The sequence below is a fragment of the Oryctolagus cuniculus genome, chromosome 9 (genome assembly GCF_964237555.1).
Source record: "Oryctolagus cuniculus chromosome 9, mOryCun1.1, whole genome shotgun sequence".
Lineage (NCBI taxonomy): Eukaryota > Metazoa > Chordata > Mammalia > Lagomorpha > Leporidae > Oryctolagus > Oryctolagus cuniculus.
In genome coordinates this window covers 107317001-107326224 of record NC_091440.1, presented here as the reverse complement: position 1 = coordinate 107326224, position 9224 = coordinate 107317001, and the positions used below count along the sequence as shown (strand labels likewise).

The window sequence follows — 9224 nt, the reverse complement described above, 5'->3', positions numbered from 1 at the left end:
TGACCTTGAGTTAAGATTTTTTAAAATATTTTGTTTATGTATTTAGAGGTAGAGTTACAGACAGTGAGAGGGAGAGACAGAGAGAAGTCTCTAGCCAATGGTTCACTCCCCAGATGGTCGCAATGGCTGGAGCTGTGCGATCCGAAGCCAGAAACCAGGAGCTTCTTACCAGTCTCCCATGCAGGAGCAGGGGCCCAAGATCTTGGGCCAACTTCTACTGCTTTTCCAGGCAACAGCAGAGACCTGGATTGGAAGAGGAGCAGCCAGGACTAGAAGGGGTGCCCATATAGAATGATGGTGCCCCAGATGGAGGATTAACGCACTGTGCAATGGCACAGGCCCCTGGAGATAAGATTTGTTTTATTATTGGGAATGTTTGTTTCTCATTTATAATTTGAAGATCTCAGCTTTGTGTAGACTTGCTGTTAGAATTACAAGTGATGCTTATCTCAGTTAATGATATTTTCATATGCCCCTACCTTGAATCCCATCATTTCTTCATTTTCTCAACTCTAAGGTCATATCCATGAAGGTCAGTGACTATCAGGATGATGAGATAAATGAGTGCTGGGATGTGAGAGAAGATGATTCAGCAACATGGAGTGTTCATTGAATTAGTGTGTGTGTGGATGTGTGTGTGTGTGTGTGTGTCCCTCATGTAGGAGGTGCCTCTGTCATATTGTGCTGATCATTTGGACCTAATACATGTACTGAGTAACAAGTTAATTTTTCAAGAGAAGGTATATATCTGGATATTTATGTAAATTATATCCAGTCCCAAATTTTGGCAATTAATTAAGTTACTTTAAAACAGTTTAAAAGTTTAATACAGTATGTCCATAAACTAAATAGGATCTCTCTTCTAAAACATCACAAAAAGGAATTTAAATCACTTTTTCCTGGCCAGCATTGTGATGGGGTGGGTTGAGTCAGCACCTGCCATGCCAGTTCCCATATCAAAGTGCTCGATTGTGCCCTTGCTGCTCTGCTTCAGATCCAGCTCCCTGCTAATGTGCCTGAGATGACAGCAGAAGATGAGCCAAGAGTCTGGACCTCAGTTACCCATGTGGGAAACCTGATGGAGCTCTGGGTCCTGGTTTCAGCCTGGCCCAGCCCCTAGAACGCCAGCCATCTGGGGAGTGAACCAGTGGAGAGAAATTCTCTTTCTAACTTTCTCTCCATCTCTCTCTCTCTCTGGAAATCTATGCCTTTCAGATAAATAGGATAAATTTTATTAAAAATCTTTTCTGTGATTTCCAGAATTACTGTGATCATAGTTCACTTTCTACAGGCCCGAGTGTGTATCATTCCTGTAGCTCTCCCGTTATTCGTGAATCTATTATGTCTCGTGAAACATCTCTGGTCCTTTCTGTGTTTTAGCCTGAAGCTCTTAGAAATGACTGAGGAGAAAGTGGCATACTCAGAACTGAAATTGTCTCACGCAAAGAAAAAGGAAGGCAAACGACATCTAGCTCACAAAAAAAGAGGTAACTTTTCTTGTTTTCTGATTTCTGAGAACATAATGTCAGGTAGAAAATAATTAACATATTTAAATGCCATATCTATTCGATATGGAATGTCTAGTTCTTTAATTGTTTTATATACTGGGAGATTCATTTATGTATATATCAATGAGATTTTTGATTAGGATGAATATGTGATTTTAATGCTAAATTCCAGCATAAATGTTTGTCCTGCTTAGGTTCTTATCTGTTTAACAAGCTCATTATCTACTCCATTTTTAATTTTTTTACAGAAAACCTATGCACAGTAATCCTGGGAATCATCTGTGTTGTGCTCCTGCTGGCAAGCATAGGGTTAGGATATATGTGTGAGTATGTGCACCTGTGTGGGTGTGGGAGGGCAATAAGAAAAAGAGAAGGAAATCGATTAGCCCAAGAAATGGTGGATTTTAAAAATAAGAAGTCTTTTTTTTTCTTTTTAGTTGTGGTCTAGAATACGGACACTGTAATAGATTGTTGAACTGCAGGAAGAGTCACGCTTTTTGTGAAGGGGACATGAAGGGACTATGTATTTGATATTGCTAGATTTTTACAACCAGATATGAAATTTAATGTTGGTGCATAGGGTCATCATGGAAATGAAAAGATTCTGTTGTACAACAAACACTTGAGTGATTTTTTTCAAATTATTTATTCGAGGGAGGGATGGAGGAAGAAAGAGAGATCCCACCTGCTCGTTATCCAAAGTTTAAAGCCTGCAACAGCGGGGACTGGGCTGCGTCACAGAAGTGGGACAGAAAAGCAACCTGTTCATGTGGGTGTCAGCGACCCATTCACTTTGCGCCATCACCACTGCCTCCCAGCATCTCCATGAACAGGAAGCTGGAATCAGGAACTGGACTGAGGATGCAAACCTAGGTGCCTGATAAGGAAAACAGGCATTCTAAAAAAATAGAACAATATGCTTTTTATTTTACATTTTTATTTTCAACTTAATGGAAGAAACTGCTGTTTATCTAATAGATTTTTTTTTTCATGCAGAGTTAAACAGTGAGAGAGAGAGACAGAAAGAAAGGTTTTCCTTTTTCTGTTGGTTCACCTCAGAAGTAGCTGCTAAGGCTGGTGCGTTGTGGCCAGCACACAGCGCTGATCCGAACCAGGAGCCATTGCTTCCTCCTGGTCTCCCATGCGGGTGCAGGGCCCAAGGAACTGGGCCATCCTCCACATTTTGCACATTAGAAATTGCTACATGAACTCATTATGCGGGGTCTATTTTATGCATTCATTATACATACAGGCAGATCCCTTATGTCAAAGTGTAAATGCTAAATGGAGTCACATGCTGAGAAATCATTTAAAGATGGCATAAAATCTAGTTCAAGTTTTTAATTTTGTTGTTTTCTATTTTATGAAATGACCACTACTGTTTTATGTGCCTTAGAAATCATAGATTTCAAATTACAAATAATTGTAGTTATATATAAAAATGTATTTTATGGCCTGACACTTCAAAATATTTTAACCTTACGTTTTCTATGATTGTATTCCCATGTAGTCATCATCATACTCTTTCATATCTAGAATTATAGGATATGATCATAATTAAGTGATCTATTAAAGGCATTTGTGATGTTAATTTTGTAATGTGGATTGAAGTTTTTCAGAAGTGTCCTAAATGCACAACACAAGATATGGGAAACATAAAAGAAAAAAATACTTCCTCACTACAGCTCGAAGATCATTCAGTGTTGCCATCTGGTATAGGTTTGTACTCAATATTTAAGTTAATCGCCGACAGGTTATTTTTCATAGGCTTACTGCCTTCTGCCCATTTCAATATATAAACTTTAAAAAGTTGATATTGGATCTTACTAGGAGTATTAATTTTACTCTCCTCACTAAATCTATTTTTAAAATTATATTTAACTAAGTATTCAAGTTTCAAAAGATGTTTAGGTACAGAAAAAAAACTTATTTTATGCTAGTTCCTTTTAAAGAATAATTAAATACCTAAAATCTTATTTTCTAAATGGCCTGGTGTTTTGGGATGTGGTGGCTTTTGTTTTGAAGAAACAGCCTGTGGCTCCTTGCAAGGAAGACCCTTTTGCTGGACAAGAAACTGGTACTATTTTTCTAAAGAAGAGGTAACGTGGGATGAGAGCAGTAATTTATGCCAGAACATGAATTCTAGCCTTGTGAAGATTGATGACATCCAGGAACTGGTATGTTCACTTAGTTAACCTTTATGAGAAGCTTGCGAAGACTGAGTTAGGCTACCTGTGTTGGCTTTCCTTGAGTCTTATTTGACTGCAGGGTGGAAACACTTGTGTTTGTAGAGGAAATGAAAAGCTTAAGGGACCTAAATAATTTCACACTCTAAAGCAGCAGAGGTGGCTTGTTGTGTGTGCCATGGAATTATATTTAGTCCTTACTATTTATGTCTTTACGATTTGTGAAATGTAAGAAAAACACCTGACAATAGGTCTGATCTGATTTCATCATCATTTAAAAAAAATCATCTATTATTTTTCACTTTATGTTTCTGTGTGGGAGCAAACTGTTGAAATCCTTACTTAAGGTATACTAAGCTGATCTTCTCTATATTAAGATAATCGAAAATGAATCTTGATGTGAATGGAAGGGGAGAGGGAGTGGGAAAGGGGAGGGTAGTGGGTGGGAGGGACTGTATGTGGGGGAAGCCATTGTAATCCATAAATCGTACTTTGGAAATTTATATTCATTAAATAAAAGTTAAAAAAAAGAAAAGAAAAACACCTGAATGAGTAAATTAGTTGGCACTTAATTTTAGTGATTCTTCCTATCCCTAGAACAATAAAGTATATGTTAAACCTTCCTCTATAATATCTCTATACCATTCATAGATGTCAAAAAACATTATAATGTACTTATGAAATTTAACTAAAGTGGAAAAATAATGGAGTGTATGTTTGGGACAGAGAACAAGAGAGAAAAGAGAAATGGGGAGAGTAAATTGCATTTAGGTAATAAAATCAAATTTTTGTTTAACATTTGAGTACCAAAGGAAAGCAGTTAAAAGGAATAAAATATACTGAAATAATTACAAAAATATACACTAATGTTAGGTTTACAGTATGTCAGATCCTTGTATGCATTATTTCAGTGCGTAAAAACTTCCACATAGGTAATGCCATTCCCATATTTTAGACAAGGAAGAAACTCAAGGAGTTTAGTTTGTTTGCCTTTGCTCTCATAGTAAGTTAATTACATAATCTGCTTTAAAATTTGTGGCTAGAGTTCTGATTTCCATAGCTGTATGATATTCGTGGTATCACATGGAGAGATGTTACTTAGCCATTCTCTAGGTGATGGGAATTTGGGTTGTTTCCACTGCTGTTGTGATGAGCAGCTCTTCATTAACCATCCTTAGATACGTCAGCTGTGCACGTCTTTCATGTGTCTCCTCTGCAGTTCATCACAAACCTGTATGAGTGCAATTAATTGGATGTTTCCAGTTTTACAAAATAATTCCACAATATTTTTCAATATGTTTTTACTGATAGTTTTGAAGATATTCTATTGATTCCTACCATCCAAAAAACTTGTGTTCACTCTCTGTAAAGTATTACCTTGTAGCCTTGTTTGTCTTTACTTGATCTCTAGTGAAATGATATCCTTGAATGTTTATTGTTCATATGTATTTTCTATGAAACATCCACTCTTGATTTTTCTTCATTTTTTTCTTTTGGATGATTTTGTTTTCTAATTGATTTATACAAACTACTTCATTCCTTCTTGTTTAAATGAAATTATTTTTTCTCTTTTTTTTTAAGTTTTATTTATATATTGGAAAGTCAGAGTTATACAGAGAGAGGAGAGGCAGAGATAGAGAGATCTTCCATCTGATGGTTCACTGCCCAGATGGCTGCAACGGCCAGAGCTGCACCGATCCAGAGCCAGGAGCCTGGAGCTTCTTCCTGGTCTCCCACAAGGGTGTAGGGGGCCATGGACTCGGGCCATCTTCTACTGCTTTCCCAGGCCATTATAGAGAGCTGGATCGAACGTGGAGCAGCCTGGTCTTGACCGGCGCCCATATGTGATGCTGGGCTTCAGGCCAGGGTGTTAACCTGCTGAGCCTACTGCTCCGGCCCCAGCTACTTCATTACTTCTTAGAACTACATTACTATATTTCTAGATTTGAAACTTTACTTCCTATGTTCTTGATGAAGAGAAGTTCTAGATTGAGCGCATCCATACCTACCTCTCTCTTTTTTATTACTATGCTTGGAGATTTTGTGTCTTTCTAAAGAAGTCCACCATGGCCCTTTCTTGGTATCTTTCAAGCCACAAAGATTCAGGAGATTCAGACTTTTAGGTCTTTCACTTCCATTGATTCTCTGCACAGCAAATGAGCAAGGATTGTCTTAAGTGAAATGATTAGTATTTTGTATAAGTCCTTAGTAGATAAAAAGCTATTATTGATGTAATGAGTAATATTAGTTATTCTAATTTATGCACAGATTTTCATGCAATCACAAATCAAATACACTTACTGGATTGGACTCTATAAAAAAGGAGATAAACATGAGTGGATGTGGCAGGACAGCACAAAACTTGCTCAGAACCTGTAAGTTTGCATTTCACCTTCTATGCATTCAGTTATGTTTTTTTCTTAGCAGTTGAAGCATGGATTATAGGCTAACACCAGGTAATGATTCTTAAAGACTTTAAAAATGTCCTTAATTCTATATAATCTCACATCTCAATGACAAATGAGATGACAAATTAAAATCTCAGAGCCCTAAATAATCAGCCCCAAAAGGCATTATTTTTCCATTGTGCTAATGGAGAGTCCTTCCAAACATAATAAATTAACATTGTTCTTTTATGTGACATATGCTGTATTTGCAGGAGAGGTTGGAAGAGAGGGATGAGAACTTGTTTCTAAACCCAGCTCTCCCTTTAAATGCAGTTTGTAGCTGTACACCTGGTGTCTGTTAAGACTGAAGTAGATTTATTTCCAAAAAATCATTAAGATCTTAAATCTGTATTCTGCAGACTAATATTTTTCATGCCATTAAATTTCAGATGTTCACAAAATTATTGGTAACTCATAGTACTAAAATGGCATCGTTTTTTTCAAAAATTAGTAAATAAAACTGCTGCAAAGGCACCAGGGATTTCGGAATGCAACTAAATGAGGTGGGGAAATCACTTAGTGTACTAGAGGATCCTCAGTGCCATGAGCACTATTCAGTCCCTGCTGGGTCAGGGAGTACAGTTTGTGTGTGGGGAGTGGAAGGAACAGATTTTATGTTTTCAATAGGGGAGACACAGGTGATCTCAATGTGATAATGGTGTTGGTATAATGCTTTAAAGGAGGTTAATGAGAAAGATAAGGGAGCTCTCTGATGGGGTAGCATCCTGGGAAGAAGACCTACTGGTCTAGAGAGGGGGGAGAGCATTTGCTTTGCTCATGAAAACAGCAGGAGGATATGTGATGCTGGAGGAATCTGAGTAAGGAAGGAGAAGTAGGTCAGAGAGATGACATGGATGAGATCATCTAGGAATGAGAGACCACAGCAAGACTTTGACTGCTTCCTGAGTGCGGGAATACACTTTTGGAGGTTTTTGAGCCAGGGGATGACAAGAACAAGCTTGCTATTTTAAAGAGTCCCCTGGACACTGTGTGGTCCTTAGATGGTGAATGGGCAATACACATTACAATTAAGGGAGTCACACTGAAAGCCAGTTGTCGTCAACCAAGTGAGAGATGGTGGTGGTTTGGTCAGGACAGGTAGGGAGGGTGCTGGGGATACGGGCCCAGATGCCAGACCTACTGTGAAAATGTGTGAGAGAAAGAGAAATCAGAGTTGGTGCCATGTTTTAGTCCAGCAATCATGAGACTAGAGCTGTCATTAACTGTTATAAGGAACATCAGGTATTAGTTTTAGTTACAAGTTTGATATATCCATTATAGATTTCTGTGGGCATGTCACATAGACATGTTGGTACATAATTATGAAGTTCGTGTAAAAGTTTTATGCTGCTGATGTGTACTTAGTGTGTGTCAGTGTATGCAGGGGTGTTAACACAACGAGATGATATTCTGAGTGCCTTTTTATTCTTTATTTTATTTGAAAGTCAAAGTTAGAGAGAGAGAGAGATCCTCCATCTCCTAGTTAACTCCCCAAATAGCCACAACAGCCAGGGATGGGCCAGGCCAAAGATAGGAGTCAGGAGCTTCATCCAGGTGTCCCATGTGGGTGGCGGGTGTCCCAGGACTTTGGCTATGTTCTGTTGGTTTCCCAGCACATTGACAGGAGCTGAATTGGAGGTGGAGCAGCCATGAATTGAACAAGAGCTCATATGGTTTGTTGGCATCTCAAGCAGCAGCTTCATTCACTGTGCTACAAGGCCAGCCCCTGTTGTGGGGGTTTTGATTGATGGCATATCCAGGACCTGATCCCTGGGAAGCCCAAACATTTAAGATGTTGTGGTGATGAGGATGATTACAAAAGAGTCCTAAGAAAAGTGGTAAGATAGAAAGGAAGAAACCAGGGAAGAGTAGTGGGATAACTAAGAACAGCACAACTGAAGTAATGTCCAGTTGTTAAATGGTGATTTCTTGCCAATAATAATTTTGTAAGTTGAAATTATTATTATTGGACTCATGTATCTGGTGGAAAATTCATATTATACACTTTTTCCATATATCATAGCATAGTCCTATAACTTAGAATCCATGTTGAATATTCTCATTGTTCAGCATCACAAAATACTAATGCTCTGTTTGGTTGACAAGACAGGAGCTCAGAGGGAGTAAGTTCACCTTGTGTGTGAAATGCCAACCAGCTCCTCCTAGTGCTGAAGGTGAGGAAGGTGCTGTGACCTCCTGCTACCTGCCCATCAATCTGAGTCACAGGACACTGGAGCTGTCACTGTATCTAATTATAATGCGTCATAATAACCTTACCTTATTAGTAACTCCCGTGAGTTTCACAAATCTCAGAAGAACTTCCAGAATGTGCTCATCTAAATCCTGTCCACTGTGTCCTTTCCACCTCGTCCTCATCTCCAATCAAATAGCAGCATGAAATGTACCTTAGTTTTAGAAATATTTATACCTTCTGATTCAGCACCTATACATCTGTCAGAGGGATTTTGTGTTCACTTAATAGTCACACACACACTTAATTGGTGACAATGAAATTTTGCCCAAAGAATGATATTCTAAAATATATTTTCTCATATAGGACTTTCCATCAGTCTTATAAGATGAATGAAAAATGTGGGTGCCTGAAGCCACGCTATATTACTAGTGCTGATTGTTCAAGACCTTTTCGTTACATTTGTGAGAAGAATAAGCATTTCTTCAATAATTAGTACAACTTTTATGGAACGCAGTATGGAGATTTGTCAAAAGACTGACTCAGCTATCCGTCCTCTTGGAATATATCCTGCAGTAACGAAGTCAACAAGGAAAGAGATACCTGCACTTTTTTTTATTGCATACCAGTGCTTAACAGATATATGGAATAAGCATAGATGTAATTAATTTATTTCTGTATGAAGAAAATGTAATATATATGTGTGTCTATATATGATATATATAGGATATAATATGATATATTACTCAGGCATGAAAAAGAATGAAATTCTGGGTATTTCAACCAAATGAATGCAACTGGAGATCATTATGCTAAGTGAAAGAAGGCAGACACAGAAAGATTAATATCAAACTTTTTCTCATATCTGGACTTTAATAAAACATATAAAAGC

The 9224-nt window shown here is 37.9% G+C and overlaps 1 protein-coding gene across 1 annotated transcript; it reads left to right on the top strand.

Annotated features, from left to right (window-relative positions):
- The first annotated feature begins 3088 nt into the window (after nt 1-3088).
- On the top strand, nt 3089-9000 carry LOC138843626 (natural killer cells antigen CD94-like). The gene is made up of 4 exons (XM_070048321.1): nt 3089-3227; nt 3534-3685; nt 5963-6069; nt 8699-9000. Exons 1-4 carry the CDS (start codon nt 3107-3109, stop codon nt 8826-8828), a joined length of 510 nt encoding a protein of 169 aa, XP_069904422.1. The 5' UTR covers nt 3089-3106; the 3' UTR covers nt 8829-9000.
- Nucleotides 9001-9224: the final 224 nt, after the last annotated feature.

Excerpts from the sequence above, each read along its gene's own strand:
- LOC138843626 (XM_070048321.1), top strand. The coding sequence starts at position 3,107 with ATGTGGATTGAAGTTTTTCAGAAGTGTCCTAAATGCACAACACAAGAT. Across the intron at positions 3,228-3,533 it reads AGTGTTGCCATCTGGTATAG|AAACAGCCTGTGGCTCCTTG; the intron begins GTTTGTACTCAA and ends TTTGTTTTGAAG. Across the intron at positions 3,686-5,962 it reads TTGATGACATCCAGGAACTG|ATTTTCATGCAATCACAAAT; the intron begins GTATGTTCACTT and ends ATTTATGCACAG.